Raw genomic sequence first — 25,436 nt, forward strand, 5'->3', positions numbered from 1 at the left:
CCACATGTTGCTTGGCACTCACAACAGGAAAAATAGCAGTTATGCAGTGGGGAAATGGGACAGTGCTTAACCAAGTGATAAACACGAATATCACCAACAAACATCAACAAACATCATGTACCTTCAGATGTGATACCCTGAGAAGGACGCAGAATCACTTGACCAGAATTCTAGCAAAAAAAGCAAAAGCTGAATCTAATTAATGAGGAAACATCAGACAAACCCAAACTGAGGGAAATTCTATAAAATATCTGGCCGGATTTCTTTTTTTGTTTGTTTTTATTGAATTTATTTTTTTAAATTTACAGTGCAACAATGATTTCAGGAATAGATTCCTTAATGCCCCTTACCCATTTAGCCCACCCCCTTCCCACAACCCCTCCAGTAACCCTGTTTGTTCCCCATTTTGAAGAGTCTCTTTTGTTTTGTCCCCTCCCTGTTTTTATATTATTTTTGCTTCCCTTATGTTCATCTGTTTTGTATCTTAAATTCCTCATATGAGTGAAGTCATATGATATTTGTCTTTCTCTATTTTCGCTTAGCATAATACCCTCTAGTTCCATTCACGTAGTTGCAAATGGCAAGATTTCATTCTTTTTGATTGCTGAGTAAAACTCCATTGTGTGTGTGTGTGTGTGTGTGTGTGTGTGTGTGTGTGTGTGTGTGTGTGTATGTGTGTATACACCACACCACATCTTATTTATATACACGACACCACATCTTCTTTATCCATTCTCTGTCGATGGACATTTGGGCTCTTTCCATACTTCGGCTGTTGTTGATAGTGCTGCTAAAAACATTGGGGTGCACGTGCCCCTGCGAAACAGCACACCTGTATCCCTTGGATAAATACATAGTAGTGCTATTGTTGGGTCATAGGGTAGTTCTATTTTTAATTTTTTGAAGAACCTCCATACTATTTTCCAGAGCGGCTGCCCCAGTGGCTGCTGGTGGGTTTGCATTCCCACCAGCATGCAAAAGAGATCCTCTTTCTCTGCATCCTCACCAACATCTGTTGTTGTTAGCCATTCTGAAAGGAGTGAGGTGGTATCTCATTGTGGTTTTGATTTGTATTTCCCTGATGATGAGTGATGTGGAGCATTTTTTCATGTGTCGGTTGGCCATCTGGATGTCTTCTTTGGAGGAAGTGTCTATTCATGTCTTTTGCCCATTTCTCCCCTGAATTTGTTTTTTGGGTGTTGAGTTTGAGAAGTTCTTTATAGATTTTGGATACTAACCCTTTATCTGATATGTCATTTGCAAATATCTTCTCCCATTCTGTCGGTTGCCTTTTAGTTTTGCTGATTGTTTCCTTCGCTGTGCAGAAGCTTTTTATTTTGATGAAGTGCCAATTGTTCATTTTTGCTTTTGTTTCTCTTGCTCTGGAGACGTGTTGAGTAAGAAGTTGCTGCTATCTGGCCTGATTTCTTAAATATGTCAGTATTATAAAGGATGAAGGAAAGCTGAAGAGCTGTTAAAAATTAAAGGAGACTAGAGAAATATTAAAACTAAATGCAATACATGATTATCTGGCACCAAACAAACAAACAAAAATCTTGTCATAGGACATTATTGGAATAATTGATGAAACTGGAATATTGACTTGGATAAAAAGTATGGTATCAATGTTACATTTCCTGAGGTTGTTTACTTTGGTTATATAAGAAAATTCCTTTCTTAGGAAATACAGATTGAAGTATTAAGGAACAATAGGACATGATGTATACAAGCTATTTTCAATGGTTTATATTTTTTAAAAATCCACATATATAGAGAGAGGGAGAGAGAGAAAGGAAGCAAGGGAGGCAAAATGTTACAAATTGGTAACAAGTAGAAGAATCCTTTGTGTGTTTTTTGGTAACTTTTCTGAAATGGCAAAATTATTTTTAAAAAAGTTTTTCAAAAAACCATACTTCTGTGTGGTGCCTGGGTGGCTCAGGCCGGTTAAGCATCTAAGTCACGAACTCGCAGTTGGTGAGTTCAATGCCTGCATCCGGCTCTGTGCTCACAGCTCAGAAACTGGAGCCTGCTTCGGATTTTGTGTCTCCCTCTCTCCCTATTCCTCCCCTCCTTGCACTCTGTCTCTGTCTCTCTCTCCCCATGATAAATAAAGATTTAAAAAAAAAAACCATACTTTTGTTATTCTATGATCATAAACAAACAAAATGAACAGAAAATCCAGTGGTCCCTCTATGCTGGGATGGGTCAGCAATCTGCCGAAAGGGCAGGAAAGATATTTTTGTCCCCTTTCTGCCCCCAATCCTGACTCCTGAATCAAATCCTCCCAACCAGATGTGGACGATTCCTGTGGAGACCGCATCCAGCAGGTCCCAACTCTGTTTCAAGGGCAATCAGCCTGGGGAGCTGCTAGGCAAGCTGGCTCTTCTAGAAACCCCATCTTGCCCCCACAGAGCTGTGTGTTCTCTCAGCACCAGTAGTGGTGGTCGCAAATTGGTCAGTAAGAAACCAGATCGGTTTTGGGTTGTAATGTTGCACATAATGCAATGAGTGAACAGAAAAGAATGTAGCCCAGTGAAAGGGTGGCCTGTGAACTCTGGGTCTGGTTCTGAATATCCTTATGATGCCCAGCATAGAAAACAGGAAACATCGGTTAAAACGGGAAATCACTGTGGGCTGAATTACTGTAATTCCTCATTTCACTTAGAAGTTGGCATGGAGCAGGGCCTTCATCCACAGCCTGAAGTCTCCTTCTTCTCCGTGCCTTGATAATTTTGCCCTTTCTCTAGGGGGGTGTATTACCAAGCTCAGAGGCTTTTAGGCTGGAATTGCTACCTTTAAGTAAGCTTAGAAATTGTTTTTAAAGAGCTGCTTGTTTTCTCCCTGTCTCTAGGTTTAAAAGCAGTCTAGCTCTGCTGCTGGTTCTTGTTCCCTCCTCCTGCCCCCTCTTTATTTCTAAGTAGGCGAGACACAGCACACGGAGACACTCACAGCCCAGCTTAATAATATCCCACAATGGGTGACATAGCCATTATCATGCTAGACGGAGAACACAGAGGCTGTTCCCCAAGGCTGATGAGCCCAACTGGAAATTTGCTCTTCTGCCCTCCCTGAATCTTTACCACTCCCCCTAAAGTATCAGGAAAGGTTTACCAGTCTGTCCAGGCTGAGATCCTTATGCCTGCTCCCTGCCTGCCTCCTAGAGTTACTTTAGGACTCACCTGGGATGATAAACAGCTAAGGAACAAAACTGGAAGCAATAGACACAGTAGAGGGGGCGTTATTTCTCTTATTGGATGGGGACCCGACTACAGTTGTTGGGCCTGTTTCCTTTGGAAGGTGGACGGTTTTTCTGTGTGACTCGGGCTGCACCCTCTGATGGGGATTCCATCTTGGCTGCCTATTTCCTGTCTCTGGTGCCAAGTACTCAGCCTTGCCCCTCTGGCCTTCCTTGGCGGCTTCTATTTTTCCTTCCTATCTATCCTCATGATTTTCTGCCTCACCAATGAAAGTATGCTTGATGAAAATAGGAGCCTCGTCTGTGTAAGTCTGCAGGTGTTATCCCTGCACCTAGAACAGTGCTTGGCTCCTAGTAGGCACAGAACTGTTGGAATGAATGAATGAATCGGTGAACAAACACACAAACAAATGGATGAAATGCTTCCTATCCTTGGTTTTTTTTATCTCCTGCTTGCTTCCTGTTCTGCGCAATCTCACGCATGCCTTATGGCAACAGCTTTTATAGCCAATGAAGGACTCTTAAATTGATGTTCCTGGCCCATTTCTTGCTCCCAAGCTCCAGAGTTCCAGATTTGAACACCTAATGCCTGATGTGGACAAGTTCAATAAAAAAGAGATTATGAGTATAGGTTCTGGCAGGAGAATACTCACTGGTAGTGATATAACTTCTTTGTTCTTGAGGTTTCTCATCCTTAAAATGGGGGTTAATAATAATGCTGACTTTACAGGCTTGCTGGGTCAATTAGGTAAGTTAATATATGTAAATAGCTTAGAATGTTGCTTGCTACATAGTGAGCCATCCATAGAGTTTACTGGACAGTGGTTTCACTCCAGCTTAGTATGTCTGGTAAATTGGGGTGATTGCTTTCTGCCTTTTTTCCCTGAAGGAATAAAAGGGGCACTGCTGAATCGTGAATTGGTTTTCCAAACAAAGTGCAGACTTATTCTTTGCTTGTAGCATTTGGTTGTAGCATTTGGACCATGGATACCCATGCCTCCCTGCTCAGCACCAGAAAAGTGGCTCTCCTAACCCAGCAACCACGTGGTTGAAGTCGTTCATGCACCGTGAGGCCCCTGCCTTGGTCTGCACACTCCTGGTTTCCCACTGCTTGCACACCAATGGGAGGGATCCTCCATTATGGTTTACAGGTTCACTTCTTCAACTTGTAGAAATTCAGTCCCTTCTTTGGCTCTGTGGATGACTCAGGCAGCAGATAGCGGGTTGTGTTCAGATAAGAGAAGACCCTCTAAATGGGTAGGCCCATGCTCATTTTGCAGTCTTGTTTGTAACTATAGTAATGTCACAATTCAGTTGAGATTTTCATCCCACTGGTGAGGAAATTCATAGTGAAGGTTACTACAGCAACCTTAACTCTGCTGGGGGAAAGCATATCCCTTACAATGGGGCCTTTCAGAGGCTGGGCCCCAAAGCTGGGCAGTGATTCAGTCTATTCAAAACACAATGGGGCAAAACAGAATAGAGAGGAACGACACATTGTTTTAGACCTCACATCGCCATCTCTAACACTGTGCATGCTTGTCCATCCTGGTGCCTAGCTTCAGTTTTATTCCTCCTGAATACACTTTTAATTTCACACCTCACGTGCCTGCCAGTTGAAGTGCATTTTATGTAAGTTTAAATAATAATGACAGTTCTACAGACAGAAAGTGTACAAACTCATAGCCAGAAAGTGCTGCAGAAATACCTTTAAGAAAAGGTGGTACAGACTTTTATTTGCAGACCGGGGAAACGCCAATTGAATATGTTTGAAACTATTCAAACCGCTCTTCAAAACTGAGTCCTGGGGGCGCCTGGGTGACTCAGTCGGTTAAGCGTTTGACTCTTGGTTTCAGCTTAGGTCACGATCTCACGGTTTCGTGAGTTCGAGCCCGATATCCAGCTCTGTGCTGATAGCACAGAGCCTGCTTGGGATTCTCTGTCTCCTCTCTCTCTGCCACTCCCCCACTAGCACTGTCTCTGTCTCTCTCAAAATAAATAAATAAACTTAAAAACAACAACAACTGAATCCTGTAAAACCACCACGGGGTTTTTTGTTTTTTGTTTTTTTTTTTTTAAGGATAACAATTTTAAATTACAAAAAATTTTTTTTAATTTTTTTAAAATTTATTTTATTTTATTTTTTGTTTATTTATTTTTTGAGAGAGAATGCAAGTGGTGATGGGGCAGAGAGAGACAGAGAGACAGAGGATCCGAAGCAGTCTCCACTCTTTCAGCAGAGAGCCCGATATAGGGCTCAAACCCACAAACCTTGAGATCATGACCTGAGCCGAAGTCGGACATTTAACTGACTGAGCCTTCCAAAATTTTTAAATAAAATCACCCTTGCCTTTATTCACACCCACTCAAAACAAAGCCACCCACCAAACAAAATTTACCCACCGACAGGCAATGATTGGTTCACTTACTGTTTTTTTAACTAGAGAATGTTACATAGGCTTTTCAAAGCTGAATATAGCCGTCTGGCGTGTGAACTGTAGTTGTATCAAACAAAAAAACTGTGGTTTTCCTAGAATGGAAGTCGGAAGGAAACTTTTTTCTTAATTTTTTTTCCTTTAGAGCGTTTATAGTATTTTATTTATTCACACGCTTGCCCGATGATCAAACAACTATTCTTAAGTTGTATATTTAGATCTCTAGGGTTGTCTTATGTCTTTCTCTTCTTTAATGTTTCCCGCATGTTTAATTTAAATCATTTTCCTTTTATCTTTCCCAGGATTTCAAGCTATTTCTCTTGCCTAACCTTGTGCTCTTGCTCCGCTGAATTGAAAAAAAAAAAATTCAAAATGAGCTTTTCTTGTATATGCAAAACCAGCAGCTACTTCTGAACCTTAAAGCCAAATTTCATCAAACAAACCATGAAACGTTTTGCTTTTGGTTCCAGTGAACCCTAACTGATAGTGTGGTCACTTCCAGGTATCTTAGGGTATCAGCTATTTGATCAGTAAGTAATACTGTGCTTTTGGCCCAACTCCCAGGCAGTGACGGGGTCACAGCCAGGGAGAGCATATTGGGACCACTGGTGCTACTTGTCCTCATATTTTGGGTCTGGGACTCAGGTAGAAAGGGATTTTTCTGCCTTTGGGAGCAGAGTGTAGACAAATCTTCTCAGCATTTTTGCAACCAGAAACCATGCAAATGTGTTTGCAAATCCACTTGGGGTCTGGCTGGCAGTTTTTGAGCACAACCCTCTTTGTGAGGTGGTAATGTTGATCTCCAATGTCTATTCACTGCCCTGCCCAAAACTGAGTGCACTGTTTTCTCCATAACTGGGTGGGCACTCTCTACCTAACACAGAGAGCAGGTCTCACTTGGTCTCAAATCCTTGTCTAAAGTGATTTCTTAGTAATACTGCTTTGGGATCATTTGGGTGTCAGTCCCAGCCCCCTTGACTCCCATTCCTGTCCACACTATAAACAAGATCAGAGTTTGCTGTCCGCTCTTGACTTTGCAGGGCTGGAGGTGGCATGCCATTAGACCTGGGAAGCTCTCTAGTATATTCCTCCCGCGGCTCCCTACTGGTGACTGTTTTGGCAATTAACATTTGTCTTGCCTATTTTGTCTCAAAGAGATTTTCTGTGGGGTTATTTTTAACGTATTTGAGTGTCTTCATTGTGGTAAAAAGCACCTTTGCCATAGAAGGAGACCAGCATCTATTCCCCAAAGAACAGTGAATGAGAAGCCTGCCCTTACTGAAGACCCAGGTGTGGGGCTCTGTGTTTGAAGCAGGCTATGAGGAGTACTTTGAAGGAGAGGGGGCAGAGGCAGAGGCCCAGCGTCGCAAGGTAGCTCCAACCCTCTGGCCTCCCAGCTCCACTGAGGCTTCTCACAGCACCCGTTATCCTTCTACACGTCAGTCCTATCAGTGTGCCTAAAATGCCCCTAAAATGTGTAGAGTGGCGATCTCTGTTCCACAGCCAAGGCGATCCTTCATTCAACTTGCCGTGTGGGATCTAAGGGCAGTGTTCGGTGCTGCACCTGAAACCTTGCCGTCGGGTGATGGGTCTCCCTGGAGGGATTTTCACAGTGTGGAGAATCCACTTGTTTTGTCTTCCACCATAGCCTCGATGGAAGCTCCTGTGGGTTCCTAAACCCACCAAACCTGAGAACGGATCTGGACTCCATGACTCTCTCTGGCCAAGTCTTTCATCTGTTACCTGGGGATCAGAGTACGTCGCTGGTTCTACAGTTCCTTGGAGTCCAAGTGAAAGAAAGCACCTAACATAGTATTTAACACATAGTAGGTGCTCAAGAAAAGCAATGCCCGTTCCCTGTTCCCGAAGCTTTGTGGATCACACCTTTTGGTGGCATGGGTTGCCTTTTGGATGCTATATTACATTTTGCAGAATACAGTAAGCAATGGGATTTCTTGGATTTTCTATGGTGTTGTGAACGGTGAACTGCTGTGACCCACCCATGCCCCACAATCACATCAGACATGGTTAGGTTGTGTTTTGTTTTCAATTTTAGTGATTTCAATTTTAGTGATTTAATGATTTAAAAATTCCTACTGGAAGGGGCACCATAGAATTCTACAGCCAGAGATCGCTAGTTAGATTATAGCTTTCCAATTTCTGCTGACATTTCCCTCCCATATTCTGGAGAGTGCCTTTCTCCTTTACCTACTTGCCTCTGAGTTTTAAGCCAATGCCAGGACTTCCCCTCCCCACTCCCAGCCCTCCCCACTGCCCATAAACAGAGGCCTGTGGAAGGCAAGGGGTCCCAGGAAAGTGGTCCTCAAACTGTGGGATCTCTGTACTTTTGCATGCATGATAAACCCCCTGGAAGGCAAATTTAAAACTTCTATTTATGTTTATCTTAATTTTTCAAATATTTAATATTTGGATGGACACAAGTGACCCTCATACAGTCTGTTTGCCAGAGGGTCAAGGTTCACAAATGCTAATGTTTATTATTTGAGACATTTCAAATATTTACATGCCTAGACTTATTTGTTCTTTCCAGAACCTCTGTGGGTGATAAAAACCTATGCTACAGGTTTGCTCAAGAGTGGTTGGCAGCAGAGGGCTGCAAAGTGCTGCACGGAGGCTGGAGGACCCAAGTTCTAGCCCCGGTTCTACAACTAAGTAGCTGGCACGACGGGCACGAATCACCTCCCCGGGCCTCAGATTCCTCATCGGTACAGGAAAAGCTTGGACTGGTTGACAGATAGGCGAGGCCCCTTCTAGCTCTAAAATTGTAGGATTTGGAATGTGAATATAGAAGCATTCTGCCTGTTGCTGACCTTTTTTTCCTTTGTAGTTGGTTTAAACACCTTTACTTTTTCCCCATAAGGTACCAATCTGTTACTCAAGTGGTCCTTACTGTACTTCTTCATTATAGGTTTCCTTTTTAGTTAGCCTGTTAAATCCCCTACATGCCTTCTCTGGCACCAGCTGTCTTTCTTCTTCTCCTTTTTTTAAATTAAAAAAAAATTTTTTTTTAATGTTTATTTGTTTATGAGAGAGAGAGAGCGCACCAGACAGAGTGTGAGCGGGGGAGGGGCAGAGAGAGAGGGAGACACAGAATCTGAAGCAGGCTCCAGGAGCCGTCAGCACAGAGCCCGATGCGGGGCTCGAACTCACAGACCATGAGATCATGCTCTGAGCCACGCGCCCCAGGGCAACACTGTCTTCTGTTCTGCTGCAGTAGATCCTATTCTCAGAATCTGGGTTCAGACCATTCACATGTCGTGCAATTCCACTTCACTTGAGTATCACGAAACTTTAAAAATTCTGTATTTCATTATTGAATCCTGTCTCTGCTATCATCTTATTAGCCCAATGAGACGACAATTTTCCAGTTTTCTTGGAACATCAGATATCCAGTCAGAGCACTATTCCTGGCTCCCAGTGTTCACTTGCTACTGGTGACAACTTGCTATTATTAACAACTTAGCACTTGTGTTGGGCCAGACAGTGTAATATGAATTCTCCATGCATTATCTTACTTAATGCCCTCAAAAGCCCCTAGTAGTAGCTACTGTTATTATCCCCATTTTATAGAAAAAGAAACTGAGGCTTAAAGATTGGTAGGCTTACAATGCTGCTTTTACTAAATATCCTTGAAACACTTAACTTCTTTAAAAGTCCTCTTAGGGGGCGCCTAGGTGGCGCAGTCGGTTAAGCGTCCGACTTCAGCCAGGTCACGATCTCGCGGTCCGTGAGTTCGAGCCCCGCGTCAGGCTCTGGGCTGATGGCTCGGAGCCTGGAGCCTGTTTCCGATTCTGTGCCTCCCTCTCTCTCTGCCCCTCCCCCGTTCATGCTCTGTCTCTCTCTGTCCCATAAATAAAAAACGTTTGAAAAAAAAATTAAAAAAAAAAAAAAGTCCTCTTAGGCCTAAATGTCCATCAACTGATGAATGGATAAAAAAATTGTGGTTTCGGGGCGCCTGGGTGGCGCAGTCAGTTAAGCGTCCGACTTCAGCCAGGTCACGATCTCGCGGTCCGTGAGTTCGAGCCCCGCGTCAGGCTCTGGGCTGATGGCTCGGAGCTTGGAGCCTGTTTCCGATTCTGTGTCTCCCTCTCTCTCTGCCCCTTCCCCGTTCATGCTCTGTCTCTCTCTGTCCCAAAAATAAATTAAAAAAAAAAAAATTGTGGTTTATATACACAATGGAGTACTACGTGGCAATGAGAAAGAATGAAATATGGCCCTTTGTAGCAACATGGATGGAACTGGAGAGTGTTATGCTAAGTGAAATAAGCCATACAGAGAAAGACAGATACCATATGTTTTCAGTCTTATGTGGATCCTGAGAAACTTAACAGAAACCCATGGGGGAGGGGAAGGGAAAAAAAAAAAAAAAGAGGTTAGAGTGGAAGAGAGCCAAAGCATAAGAGACTCTTAAAAACTGAGAACAGGGGCGCCTGGGTGGCGCAGTCGGTTAAGCGTCCGACTTCAGCCAGGTCACGATCTCGCGGTCCGTGAGTTCGAGCCCCGTGTCAGGCTCTGGGCTGATGGCTGGGAGCCTGGAGCCTGTTTCGGATTCTGTGTCTCCCTCTCTCTCTGCCCCTCCCCCGTTCATGCTCTGTCTCTCTCTGTCCCAAAAATAAAAATTAAAAAAAAAAAAAAATTTGGTAAGAGGGTAGATCTTCTATGAAAAAAAAAAAACAAACAAACTGAGGGTTGATGGGGGGTGGGAGGGAGGGGAGGGTGGGTGATGGGTATTGAGGAGGGCACCTTTTGGGATGAGCACTGAGTGTTGTATGGAAACCAATTTGACAATAAACTTCATATATTGAAAAAAAAAATAAATAAAATAAATAAATAAAAGTCCTCTTAGTAGTAGGGGGTACTAAGACCTCTATGCTGTTAAGAATGTCTTCCCCTCAGAAAGTCGGTTTTCTCTTTCTCTCTGCCTTTCTTTACCTCCCTTCTCAATTTCTGTAGTTTTAAAAATCTGAAGAAGGGGTCTGGGTGGCTCAGTCAGTTAAGTGTCAGACTCTTGATCTCAGCGCAGATCTTGATCTCAGGGTCATGAGTTCAAATCCCACATTGGGCTCCACGCTGGGCATGAAGCCTACTCAAAAAAACATAAATAAAGATCTGAAGAAAAAGAAATTTGTATTTGCTTGCAGTCGAGCCTTTAGTAAGGATTTTAGGTGATCAAAGGAGGACAAAGTCTACCTGTGGGTGGCCTCCCCCAAACTTGGAAGGATGCCATAACCAGGGTCCGGATAAGCTCAGAGTGAAGCTGTATTGATCTCCCAGATTGGTTTTATTGTAAATTCATCCCCATGACGTGCTTACCGAACTGACAGTGAGGGTGCACAGCAGGTAGGTGGTAAGCCCCTTGGAAATTCTGGGGGCAAGGGACACAGAAATACAAGATGAAATCTGTCTCTGCTCCTCCTTGCTGCACAGACACCCACACCCTTGTGCTGGCCTTGGACAGTCCCGGGTGTGGCTTCTGAGAGGTAAGCTGATAACAGAGCTTCAGGAGACCACAGCCTGCTTTGCTGTTTACCCTGGGGCTTTTAATTCTCCTCACCCCCTCCTAAATTCCATCAGCCCAGCCCCATTGATACTTTCCTGAAGTCCAAGGTGTGGGTCTTGAAAAGAAATGGCAGGGTGAGTTTCATGTCCTCTGCCAAGTGATGAAATGGAATGAGACATGGGACTGAGTATTTTACCTTCACACCTGGAGCTATTCCGAGCCTTCAGCACTCTTGATGACGCTGATCCTCAATGTTGATCGTGTCTGCTCAGGAGGCCCACAGAACCCTCCTCTCCTATCAGCCTGCTTCTCTGTAGCCCAGGATCTCTCTGGATCTAGTAAACATGCCTTGTTTATACCCGAAAAGCTGCTAGAGCAATGCCTTTTGACTACATTTTGCCCTAGAGCAACATGGCATCAGTGTGCTATAGATCGGGCCAGATCAGGCAAGCAGAGGGTCCAGTTGTGCCCATGCCAAAAACAGAAGATTCTTGGAAGGCACTTCTCACTTCTGTACTTTGTTGTTCAGTGTTGGCTTGTGACTTTGGTGCTCAGGGGGTGCCCATCACCCCTGACCTCAACTTCTGGACTTAGTAGTCCCATGGCTAATCCATGACAAAGGCTGCCCGTGTCCCTGAGACACCCCTGATCACATTCCAGATCCTTCTCTTAGCACATCCTGAAACAGCACCCCTAAGTAGGAGATGACATATTAACACCTTACCTGTTGTGCCTCCACTTAAAATCCTACTCATTATACCCTTTTGGTGTTTCCACACGGACTTTAAAAACATATAGGTAGGGACACCTGGATGGCTCAGTCGGTTCACTGTCTGACTCTTGATTTGGGCTCAGGTCATGATCCCAGGGTCAGGGGCTTGAGCCCTGCATCTAGCTCTGTGCTGAGCATGGAACCTGCTTAAAATTCTCTCTCTCTCTCTCTCTCTCTCTCTCTCTCTCTGTCTCTCTGTCTCTCTCTCTCTCTCTGCCCCTCTCCCTCATTCACACACGCTCTCTCTCCAAAACAAAACAAAAAAAATATGTATACATATATGTAAGAAAAGAATTTCCTCAACCTTTTTGTAAATTGAATTTTCCCATTCAGATATGCCCAAACAGTTCATTTTCCAGAAAATTAAATAATATTAAAACATAAAATCAGTTATCTTAGGTTGTCGTACCACCACCATTTTGTGTGAAATAAATAATGCATCTTTTGCAATCAGTATAGAAAGATGCTGTAAATGATAGTGAGTCCTGGGAGACTATTTTTAATCCGAATGATATCAACTCTGCTATAGTCTGCTGGTAAGTCTCTGCATATTTATTTTTCCTCAGAACAACACTTAAATTAGGATTTCTTTCTTTCATGGTACAGAGCAATAGTTCATTTTATGTGTCAAGAAATTGTTCAGTTGCCCCACCCCCTTTTTATTTCCATAATTTTCAGACCCAAAATCAGGACACCTAGTCTGATAAGATTTTTTCTTGGTTTATTAATGAAAACCCTGTCTGTAGAGGTACAAACCCTAGATCATGTTTAGGTATTGAATAGATGGCCTTAATTGTGGAGAATAAAATTCCAAGAAACTGACCTTGCCCAAGGTCACAGAGGTAGAGCTTGTCCTTAAGCTCAAGTCTGTTGATTCTAATCAACGGCTGAATTACTGAGAGGAATTGCATTCCCCAACCTTTGTACTCGAAAACGGAGTGTTGACACCAAGGTCCCAGAAATGACTGTTAAGTGCTTGAGGATGTTGTCAAGCTGGCAGACCCACAGCTGCAAAGAAAGACTGACATCAGTGTGAATCTTTATCGTTTGTTTGATTGAAGTATAGTGACAGAAGTCATACCAGCATTTGTCTTATGAAGGGATTTCAACCTTTTGATTCATTTTATTCTGTAGCATGAAATGTACTCATCCTGTGGTCAAGATTAGCCTTTTTTCCCTTGCTGGATGACAACGGACAATTAAGGAGAGCTGTCTTTAGGGGCAACTTCTCTTCCCTTTGATCACCAAGGTGGGGGCAATAGGAAAGCTTTGGAAACTTCTTTCTTCCTTGGGGCAGACTCTGGTCCCAGAACCCCTGGTCCCCCACTGATAGTTGCCACAGTGACATATACACCTAGTCCTGAGATGAGCCACCAGGCACTGCCCTACATGCTGGGGACGTGGCAGGGAACAGATGGGCTCCCAACGCTGTTTCCATGGCACTGAGCTTTCTCTGACTTGTGCAGGGCCCTGTTAGAGCCAGGCTGCTTGCTCTGCGGGCTCCCAGATGCTGGGCTTTGCACAAGGTGTCCTCCATACCAGTTATAGGTGTCTGCTTCATGTGCAGCTGAAAGAGACTGATGCAGCATGGATAGTAATAAAGCAATTACTGTTTCCAACAGCCGCTTACCTTATTATAAGAGGCAGTAGGTATGATGGTTAAACGCAAAGAATCAAGAGCCTGATGGCCTGGGATTGAAGCCCAGCTGTTGCAGCTGGGCAAGATACTTAACCTCTCTGTGCTTCAGTTTCCCTGCCTGGTAAGGTGGTGGGGATCAAATAAATGATCATGTATAAAATATTCAAAACAGTGCTGGTAGGTAATGAGAAGTAACGGTTGTGTAAGAAAATGTTCTCCCAAAGCAGAGAGAGCCACCATTCTAGATTTCCTAGAGACTGAGAGGCAAAAAGAGCAGTGCTGGTAAATACTAGGAAGTGCTTCCCTAAAGAGAAAGGATAAATTGCAGGTGCCCAAGAGAGAATTACCTCCTCCACCTCAAGATGAGCCCTCACCCTGGGGGACCACTAAAATGTTCCACGTGTGGTTTGGAGGGTTTTCTGAGGGAAGGAGACTAGAGGAGGGGTCTTAGGACCCCTGATGAAAAGTGCAGGACATTCGGTAGAGTAGAGTAGTTTCTACTTGTGAAAACAAAACCTAAGCTCTCACCTGCTATCCAAAAGGGAATCTGGTCTTGCCATTGGAGATTTTCCACAACAGAGAACAATACATCTGGGAAATAGAAGGGCAGCCATTTAAATTCTGTTTGGCTAGACTTAAAATTAGTGGGAGAGGATCCAGAGAGAATGGCAGCCAGTTCCCCATGTATGGAACATGCACCATGATAAACGATGAGATGGGTATGGACAACCCCACAGTGTGAATTTTATTTTATTTTTAAGTTTATTTGTTTATTTTGGGAGAGAGAGAGAGAGAGACAGAGAGAGACAGAGAGAGAGAGAGAGGTAATGAGTGCAAGGGAGGGGCAGAGAGGGGGAGGGAGGGAGAGAATCCCTAGCAGTCTCTGCACTGTTAAGGCAGAGCCCAACGTGGGGCTTGAACTCACAAACCGGAAGATCATGACCTGAAACTTAACCTTGAGAGTCTTAACCCACTGAGCCACCCAGGTGCACCCCAAAGTGTGTATTTTAAATTGAACGTCTTTGTTATTATTTTAACACATACGGAAGAAATAAAGCTAGCATCCCAAACTAGTGATTTTATGGAGATGATTGTTTAGGATTTAGTCAAATTAAAAAGGGTAGTTCATAGAAAAATTTGAAGCATGGTTCTGGTGGAACTTGGGTAATGAAAAGTTGTGAAAGTAGTTAAGGGTTTAGGAAGCCCTGGAGTATAGCATCTGTGAATAAAGGTCACAACTCATTGTAATCCCTCCAAGGTCTATGTATGGGGGTGGGGCGGGAGAGGGGCAGGGACCTTACTGCTTCAAATGGTCTTAACACTGAAGGAACGTTTAGGTTGAAAGAGGTATAAATCAGAACATGCCTTTATAAATCGAAGAGGAAATTACCTTGCTGTTGCAAACATTTTCATAGCAAAGCCTCTAGAACTGGGCAGTCATCAACCCACTAGTAAAACAACCATGTAGTTCCTGAAATGACATTGATACATGGTATGATGCTTCCAGAATGATCTAAATCTTTATAATATTTTATATCTTTGACGGTATTAAACAGTGACTTAATATTTGTAAAGGGCATAGGATGGTGACTGGCCCCTTGTAAGTGTTATGTGCCATAAGTCATCAAGCCAAAAGATGCTACTGGTTGAAACAGAGTCATCATTATTTTATTTTTCCACTTTAAAAGAACCCAGAAAACAGTGGAACACCTGGGTGGCTCAGATAGTTAAGTTTTGGATGCTTGATTTCAGCTCAGGTTATGATCTTGTCGTTCGTGGGACTGAGCCCCGCGTTGGGCTCCGAGCTGACAGAGCAGGGCCTGCTTGGGATTCTCTCTCTCTCTCTCTCTCTCTCTCTCTCTCTCTCTTTTTCTGCCCCTCCCCAACTCTTGCGCACGTATCACGTGCACCTGCACACTGTCTCTTTCAAAATAAACATTTAAAAAAATAAATAAAAATTTAAAAAATTTTATTTAAAAAAAAAAAAATTTTTTTTAACATTTATTTATTTTTGAGACAGACAGAGAGAGAGAGCATGAACAGGGGAGGGTCAGAGGAAGAGGGAGACACAGAATCTGAAACAGGCTCCAGGCTCTGAGCTGTCAGCACAGAGCCTGACGCGGGGCTTGAACTCACGGACCGTGAGATCATGACCTGAGCCGAAGTCGGACGCCCAACCGACTGAGCCACCCAGGCGCCCCAAAAATTAAAAAAAAAATTTAAAAGCCAGAAGATAAAACCCACGGCCAGTTAAGCTGTGACACGATGCTGATTATAAAGACACATCCTGGGGCACCTAGCTGGCTCATCTGGTCAAGCGCAAGACTGTTGATCTTGGGGTCGTGTGTTAGAACCCCAGGTTGAGGATAAAGATTACCTAAAAATAAAGAGACACATCCTAATTTCAGAATATTAGACTATGAAAAAATGCATCTTGGAATTGCTGAACTGTATTAACTATTCATTTAAAACATCTTCGGTTGTTCCTTGATAAGAAAATAGTCCTTTGGAAGCAACATTTCAGGCCGACTAAATAAAAGAAAGGCCATTTCTTTTCCTGCTGGCGGCCTATTGCTGTTTAATGAAGAGTTGGGGTGTTGGCAGCTCAGTCAGAGAAGCGTGCACCTCTTGATCTCAAGCCCCAAACTGGGTGTAGAGATTACTAATAAACAAACAAACAAACAAACAAACTTTAATAAAAATAAAGAAGAGTTTACTATGGCTGCAACATGGAGTAGATGGCAAGAATTGGAGGTCTGAGCTGGCATGGAATAACAAAAATATGGAACACAGTGTCGTGTGTGTGTGTGTATTTCATTTCACTTCACAAAGTGCTTTCATATCCCTTATTTGATATTTTTTCACTAAAAACAGATATATGTGTGTGTGTGTGTACATTTTATAAATATATGCTCAGTGGAAAAAGAAAGCCATACAGAAAGGACACTTAGAAATATAACACCTGCAGCATTTTAACAACCATTTTTCTGTACAGAGATATTGTATATAAAAATATCACGTATACATTTAAAACAGAATTTGGGCACTTTACCAACTCTCATTTTTTTTACAAACCTTTTTCCCCTCCCCCACTCAATGTTGTCTGCCTGGTGTGTACCATCCACAATTTGCCCCTGATCACGTCATCATGTAAGACCAACTCTACCTAGAGGCATTGGGGGTTGGTGTCATCGTCAGTCTTATTTGATCTTCGAGATCTTCATGGCAACCCCTGCGGGCAGTGTAATGTCAGGAACCTCCTTCTATTGAGCAGGCAGCTCGGAGGCCCAAGAGGCTGAGCGATTCGTGAGAGATATGTGGGTAAGTAGCACAGGATACTGGCTGGGAGGGCTTGTCTTCGAAGGCTGCCCATGACTTTTCTGAGATCAAGTTGGTCACAGATACAGCCATGCAACCCGAGACAGACCCAGTTCATGCCTTATGTTCCAGCTTTATTATTAACAACACTCCCTTCTGCACTCAGAGTGGCCCCGTTTGGATGATAAATTATGTCTGCTCTAGTCACTTCCAGAAGGTTGACTCAGGCCAACCCTGGCTAGAGACCGCTGGACCTAGTGATCCTGGAGCCAGCATCTATTGACATTTGACCTTGACGACGGTATTGGAAGTGAATTGTGGTGTAGCAGAAAGAACAAAGAAAAGGAAGTCAGCCCTGGCTCTTTGTCACAGAGATTAACTGATATCATGTATGTGGAAATGTTATACAAATTCTGAACTCTTGGTTAGGTCACATATACTTAATATGAATGAAACCAATGAGCATATCTTCTGTACTCTTTGAGGGCTGCCCATACTTTATGTCCCAAACCCCCAGTGTACCGTCCCTTCACCCCTCCAAGCAACTTGGTACATTATAATCCTAGGACTCACTTTACCACTTGTAAAATACTGGCAAGGGATTATAGTGTTCATGACAGCAGGGCTGTGAGAATTAAATGAGATCATGTGAGAATATCACGTCTTTATGTGTTCAGTAAACGTAAGTTCCACTTACCCCAAGCATTGAGGGAATGAGAGTATTTGTTGGCTATAGACTGCCTCAGCCCCACCCCACCCCCCACTCTTCCAGAAACACTTCTTTGCACTCTGTTTACTGCAGTTCAACATACCCACACATGCTTGCTTCAAACATACATGTTCACATTACTAAAGTAGTGGTGGGGGGGGTCTAAATTCCATGAAGTTGAAACCAATTGCAAGCCCAGTGTGGGTTTACAGTGCCCAGCTCAGAGGAAAAAATATTTAGGGTCGATGTTTTTTCCATCATTTGCAATAGAAGTGTTTCATTCCAGTCAAATAGCAGAACTGCAAAAGGTAGAAATCCTAGACAGTCAATTAAAAGATTAAAGTACAACAGAGAGCTCTGTTCCTTTCCTGTTATGACTCACTAGGACAGAAAAATCCCATTAAAAAAACAAGTCCCGTTGAACAACAGGCCAGAGCATTACCCATTGTCCGTTGTGCACAATAAGAATATGGTTTATCTGCCCGTTAGGGTGACACACTTGAAACATTGGGGGTATTCGAGTCCCAGTTTTTTTTTGGAAATCAGATCTGCTGTCCTGTTGTGCTCATGGACCAGCTAACCATCACAGATGTGATAATATCTTTTCATCCAGGCAACATCTCTCAACCTACTTTTCAAATCTGGAAGCAGCACAGAACCCAGGCTTACAGTGATGATCCCACTTTGGGGAGAGCCCCATCAACACCCAACCCCACCTCCAGAAAATTCTCTAATATAGTGTCATCATTTTCCACATTTCTATTCATTTTGTTATTTTACCAACACATGCATATAGGGTTAAAAAACAAAACAAAACTGAACTGCAGAAAAGTTTAAAATGGAAAGTAGAAGTCACCCTTGTCCCAAAAACCCGAGGCTTTCTTCCCAATGGAAACTTGTGTATTTTTCAAGAAAAGAAACACAAGTCTTTTAAAAAATTTAGGCAAATGCGGTCATTCTGTACTTCAATCCACATATAGGTTGCTATTTACATGAAAGTGGGTATTTGAAGATCTATGTCACCATGAGCAGATTCCTTTTGTTTTCTTTTATTTTATTAAAAAGATTTTAATGTTTATTTATTTTTGAGAGAGAGAGAGAGGCAGAGTGTGAGCAGGGGAGGGGCAGAGAGAGGAGACACAGAATCTGAAGCAGGCTCCAGGCTCTGAGCTGTCAGCATAGAGCCTGACGTGGGGCTCGAACCCATGAACCATGAGATCATGACCTGAGCCAAAGTTAGATGCTTAACCGACTGAGCCACCCAGGCACCCCAGCAGATTCCTTTTAATGACTGTCAGAACTCCTTTGTAGGGGCTGCCATATTCTCTTCCGGCCCCGAATCATGTGCCCACTTTCTCCAGCACGGACTTTGCGACTTTGCGACAGCAAGCAGGCCTGTACGTACATCATGGCATACATACTTGGTATATCTTGAGGTAAATTCCTAAAAATAATTGCTGGAACGAATAGAGTGTGAGTTTTATTTTTATTTAAGTCGCTGTTTATGTATTGGTCTGTGTGACTAGAATTTTGATACCTGTTCCCACATTGCTCTCTAAAAATACTGTGCAGGATACTCTTCCTGGAAGAGTAGAAGGTATTTATGATCACCCCCTCCCAGCCAGGCCCTGCCCAACACTAGGCCTATTGTATTTACACAGCACATTTAATGGCCTCCCTTTTCTGGGTGTCTGAAGGGAGTTGCAGACTGTAGTTACCCAGTATATGGTCTCCTCCTCTCTCCTGGATGAACCAAAGAAGAAAAATGCTCACTGACACACTGGTGAGAATGTCTGCAGCACCATGGCTGTGGCAGGCAAGGGCTACCCCGGGGCTGACTGAAGGTAGGGTTTCAGGCTAGAATAATCCCTGCCTTTGTGACCTGTCTTACCTTTGCTCTTCCTGGTCTCCACCCTGGTAAACACACACCAGTTAGTGACACTCCACATTTTACAGATAGTCAGAGTCAGTGAGCAGGCTTCTTCCTCTGGGTTAGGGACTCCTATGTCTTGGTGCCGCGTCCTAAATGTGAGGAACAAACCAGGCCATTATGTGAACGTGGATATAGTCCACTTCCTAGAACTTGAGTGTGAATCCACTGCTTTTTTTTTTAATTATTTTGAGAGAGAGAGAGAGAGAGAGAGAGAGTGAGAGAGAGAGAGTGAGAGAGAGAGCGCATGTGTGAATGTGAGCAGGGGGAGGGGCACAGGAAAAGGGAAAGAGAATCCCAAGCAGGCTCCATGTTGTCAGTGCGGAATCATGAGATCATGTCATGAACTGTGAGATCATGACCTGAGCCGAAATCAGAAGTTGGATGTTTAAACAACTGAGCCACCCAGGCTCCCCTCCATTGCTTTTTAATAAACTGAGTCATCATTAGAAACCAAATATGGGCCCAAGAAAGTCTGCAGTCAATCCTTATCTAATGGGAAATATCTCACTCATAATTTATAATAATTGTCAGGGCAAACAGTAACTTTTATCATCATCATCATCATTATTTTCATTTTTATTTCCTAGCTGGCATATCAGCAGCTACATTCCTTCCTTTGTACATGACACCACACTCTGCAAGGACTGTTGCAAGTGTAATTGCTAGGTACCCCTACTTGTTTAAAATGTTCCTGTTTTTAGTACGGGAACAAAAAGAAGTTGCCCACCCAAAAGAAGCCAACAGAAGAGAAGGAAGCTGACTCTTGTTGAGGGCATATCCTGACAAGCCAGGAGTTTGCCATCTGAGGAAAATGGCCCTCCTCAAACAGATAGGGAAGCCCCCATCGCTGTGCTTCCTCCTCCCAGCACGCATGGCAGCCAGTCCTTCCCATTCCCTCCCAGTCAGGAGTGGGAAGAAGAAGCAAAGGGGTCAAGGTTATTTGCGCCAGAAACACAATTCATGGTCTTGCAATCGTAGCACAGTAGTTTGTGGTCTGAAGGTCACTTTCAGCCTCTGCTTCTGGGAACATTGTCTAGGATTGTAAAATGATAATCATTTCCCACTGTGTTCCCCACTTGTTCCCTGTCCACAGCTATGTTCCAAGAAAGACATCTAGAAAAGTCATGCTATGATCAAACTCTGATGTCCCTGTAGATAAACAGAAAACAGTTTTCTGTTCCACTGTGGGGAACTTTCAATCTTCCCTGGGGTAGGGTGAGAGCCCATGCATCCATGTTTGGTTTCCAGTTTCCCTGATAAAGTTCTCACCCTGTGTTAGAACTGCCCAGACCGGCCCTACCCCAGCCCTAGCCCAACCCTAGCACAGCTTTCATTTACCTATCAGGTGCATTCTGGTCTTGTCCTTGACAATCCAAGCAGGTCAGTTGTCCCCCAAAGGTTCTGATTGCTCCCACCCTTTCCAGTTACCATTCCTCCCTCCCTCTACCTCCTCTGAATTTTTTTTTTTTGGGGGGGGTAGGGCAGGGAGGCAGTTATGGGGGAAGAGGAAGGAGAAAGGCATAGTAAGGTGGGGGGTGTTAAAGACAGAAAAGTTACAGTTAGAGACCTTGGGCAATTTACAGTTTTTTCATCAGTAAAATAGAGATGATAATATACAGAATGGGAGATAATTGTGAAAGTTAAATGGGTTCACATATCATTGCCTGGGGGAAGAAGGGACACAGAGGTGAAGGGGGGAACAGGTATTTGTGACCAAATGGATATAGGAAATACATCAAATAAAAAATAACTTGAGTGTTTTAGTCTTTGATACTAAGAGAAAGTAGTCATTAACAAAGATTATAGGTCTTTTTAATGATGGAATCAGTTTTGGAGACAGTCTATCCTTCTGTGGCCATCTTAAACTTAACAGGTGTAAATATCCAGTCAAGTCACTGGGGAGGCCATGTGGAGAAACCGTGATGTCTGAATGAGTTCATAATCATAGAGTTGGGTTCACTCATTGCCTTTACTGTAAACTAATTGGGAAGTCCGTTTGCTTCTACATAGCATGGGAATGTCAACCCCTCTCTCGTAGAGTTGATTCCAATAGTAAGAGGAGCGGCCACCACAAATCAGATGGCTGATTGCTTTGCTTCTGGTAACTGCCCAGTCTCATTGTTGGTTCCTTACCCTTTTATAGGTAGAGGTCTGGAGACCCAGACATGGGACTCTTCAGTGTCAAGGGATGTTTGAGACTATGAGAGTCAATGAACTCCACAAGGAGCCCTGTTTTACTGAGGAATAACTGCCATCAGAAGGAGGACACTGCCTCTGAAATGGGACAGATCTAGCCATCTATCACTCTGCAGTGAGACAGAAAAGACAGTTGGATTGGATACAAAGGCCAACTTGGGTTACCTTGAGAAGGCAGTTTCTGTGGACCAGTACCAACACATAGACTATGACACAGAACCCCTCCACTTCTTGTCCTTTGCAGAAGTTAAATAACAGCTTGTTACTACCCCTTCTGTATTATTAAACTGTGCTTACATTTTTCAAAAAGAAAATAAAATTTTTGGCCTCTTTTAAGTAGGTGAATATTTATCGGGGTTAAAAGGAAACAAACATACCTAACAGTTAGTTACTCTGAGGCCTTAGTTTTCTATGCAGAATAGTTTTTGTGAGTGCCCAGAAGAATGATCAAGAAAAGAAGGGAGGGCAGAGGCAGGGCAGCAGTGGCCGGGAATCTTCATGTGGTTGGAAGTAGACTGTGGCCATTTGATTGAGATCCAGTGAGTCATGCTGCAGCCAGTGCCTTTTCTCTCTTTCTGCTTTGCCACAAGGGGAAGAAGGTGTGGTGAGGTCTGTGGTAGTTTTGTAGAACTGATGCTGCATGTGGTTCTGCAAAAGCCAAATATATCCTATAAACAGTCCCTCTGGAAGGCAGCACGGATGCTAAGGCTTCCAGAGGTCTTTTCTGGAGCTTGAGCCCATGGCACTGGTACACCTTTCCTATGGTAGGTCTTTCCTGGCTGGTTTTCAAAACTGCTTTTGCCGGAGCCTCTTAGAATTGCTCTTATGAAGGACCCATGACTCCTACAGAGAAAACGTTAAACAATTTGTATTTATTTTTTAATGTTTATTTATTTTTGAGGGAGAGAGAGAGAGCACAAGCGAGGAGGAGCAGAGAGAGGGAAATGGAGAATCCCAGGCAGGCTCAGCACTGTCAGCACAGAGACTGATGTGGGGCTCACGCTCACGAGTTGTGAGATCCTGAACTGAACAGAAATCAAGAGTCAGACGTTTAACTGACTGAGCCACCCAGGTGCCCCAAATTATACAATTTTTAAAAGTGAAATTTAAAATGGTATTTATCTGGTTTCCTTCCACCTCCCTTCTCTTGAAGAATCTTTTCTCATTCCAGTTTTGACATCTGAGCATGTGGCCTTTCTAGATAACCCTTATTCAGAATTTTTCTCTCCTTTATCTAAACTCCCCAAAAAGCGAACTCCCAGGAAGGGGGCAGGAACTGTCTCACTCAGGTCAATGCTCACCACACTTGTGCAGCACATGACATCTTCAGTAGGATGCATGAAGGTTGTGAAGGGAAGGAAGGATCTTCTAGTATCTTGTCATGTATCATTTGCCATTATCTCATGTATATTAGATTCTTGCCCTAGTGAATGTAGATTATAATGGATAGCCCTCCTTGCCTCGTCTTCTCTGGCAATTCAACATATTTTAGATCCACTACCAATGGCACCTTCTCCAGGAAATTATTTCTGTCTTTCCTCGGACCAAAAAGTCTTCCACCTTCCTGAAACACCCATTTGACATGTGTTTACGTATTGACTGTTGTGTGAATTACTTCCGTCAATTGCTAGGTGTCCTTCAATGGACATGAGGTTCCCAAGTGCAACCACCGTGGTGCTCCCATCTGCAGGACTTGGCACATAGCTAAACATATGGGGGATCCCACTACAGAAGTGCCGAGTGAAAGAAGTCCTGCAGGCCACAGGGTGTTCAGAGGCCACCCCTGGTGTTAGGTTGTAAACCCAGTAAACCTACAAGGGCTATAGCTTCATCTCTCCAAGGAGGCCACGGGGCTGGATGAGGTCCTCCTGTCCACAGCATGTTCTATAATCACGTTCAGGCTGTCTTATCCATTTCCTTGTTTACGTAGCAGTGATCAGCCATCAAAACGTAGCTTATCTAGAGGGGCCCAAGGGACTCAGTTAGTTGAGTGTTCAGCTCAGGTCATGATCTCACAGTTCATAGGTTCGAGCCCCGCATCTAGCTCTGTGCTGAAGCTTGGAGCCTGGAGCCTGGAGCCTGCTTCAGATTCTGTGTCTCCCTCTCTCTCTGCCCCTCCCCCCTCTGGTGCGCTTGCTCTCTCTCTCTCACTCAAAAATAAATGAACATTAAAAAAAAAATTTTTTTTTAATGTAGCTTATCTTCTGAATCTTGGAGGCCAATATTACATTGACAGTGATAAGTTTTTGGAGGGAGAATGATTTAGATGATTTGAGAAATTACAATATGACCTAGCCATTGTGTGATACATATTGCTTCTGCTTCTGAGCTCTGTCATATAATTTGCAAAACAAATCCAGAAAGTTTCTCTTCCATTGCTTATTTTATTGTTACTTCTACAGAATGATAAGGTTGAGGAATTATTGGAGACCATTGAATCATTTATTGTGTTATACTCTAGATACTCTTCAGCACTTGATGTGTGTTTTTTTTTTTTTTAATTTTTTTTTTTTCAACGTTTTTTATTTATTTTTGGGACAGAGAGAGACAGAGCATGAATGGGGGAGGGGCAGAGAGAGAGGGAGACACAGAATCGGAAACAGGCTCCAGGCTCCGAGCCATCAGCCCAGAGCCTGACGCGGGGCTCGAACTCACGGACCGCGAGATCGTGACCTGGCTGAAGTCGGACGCTTAACCGACTGCGCCACCCAGGCGCCCCGATGTGTGTTTTTTTTATTCAATCCTTACAGCAACTCTATGGAGTGGGTCTTAATTTCTCCCAGTTTACAAATGAGAAAAGAGAAGCTTCCGTGATACAGTGAGCCTAGATGACTTTTCCCCACTTCTCTTAGTTTGTAGGTGGCCAACCTGCAATGTGAATCCAGAGCTATTGCTAAAAAATCTTTGTTCTGCTCGTTCTGCTTCATTTGATATGAAGAAGATATGGGAACTTAGTGATTTTTTTTTTTTACACTGGGAGAAAATAAACCATCCTAAGAACTGTGTGTTTTATGTTCACAGGGAAGCAAAGGTGCCTACCGGTACCACTGGCAGAGCCACAATGTTAAGCACAGTGGTGTGGATGACATGGTCCTGCTCTCCAAGATCACAGAGAACGCCATCGTGGAGAATCTAAAGAAGAGATACATGGATGACTACATTTTTGTATCCTTTATGAGCTTCTTTGGGCTTTTCTGAGTAAGATGACCATATCCCCAGGAAAAGGTGGCTGGTTCCTAGTGTGAGAAGATCCATCTGAAATTCTGAATGGACACGAGGTCCTCGAGTCATTTTCACCATTTCAGAACGCGGTTTTGTTCTTTTCTGCCCCTTTGTTGAGGTTGTGGGAAGGGCACAGGTGATACTAAATTATTTTCCTGGCATTTCACAAAATAAAGATGCAGCCAGTATTCGTCTGTTTCAGTTGATGGCACTGTACCTTTGACGTGCTTTAGCCAGGCACGTGGCATCTAAAACCTCCGCCGTTCCTAGGGAAAGTCCAGGTCTGCAGAGAATTCTGTCCATAGATCTCCTTAATTGCAAAGCAGACAGTTCAGTCCGGACCTAAAAGGTTTTAAAAAGATTGCCTCATGCAAAAAATATGCAATTTTGCCAGTTTATCTGCATTCTTATGTTTACTAATGGAAACATGAGATGGGAAGATCAACTATTGAAAATGTCTGACATTCTTGAGTTGTTCTTTATGTTTCAATTTTA

General features: G+C 43.5%; 1 protein-coding gene across 1 annotated transcript in view; it reads left to right on the forward strand.

Moving 5' to 3' along the window:
- The window catches only part of MYO1E (myosin IE), a 213,332-nt gene that overhangs the window by 58,508 nt on the left and 129,388 nt on the right, over window positions 1-25,436 (forward strand). The window contains exon 2 of the mRNA XM_019441941.2: window positions 24,741-24,884. Coding sequence (XP_019297486.1) covers window positions 24,741-24,884 — 144 coding nt within the window. The remainder of the gene's footprint in view (window positions 1-24,740; window positions 24,885-25,436) is intronic.

Source organism: Panthera pardus, unplaced genomic scaffold (assembly GCF_024362965.1).
Source record: "Panthera pardus isolate Hobbes unplaced genomic scaffold, ASM2436296v1 HiC_scaffold_24, whole genome shotgun sequence".
NCBI lineage: Eukaryota > Metazoa > Chordata > Mammalia > Carnivora > Felidae > Panthera > Panthera pardus.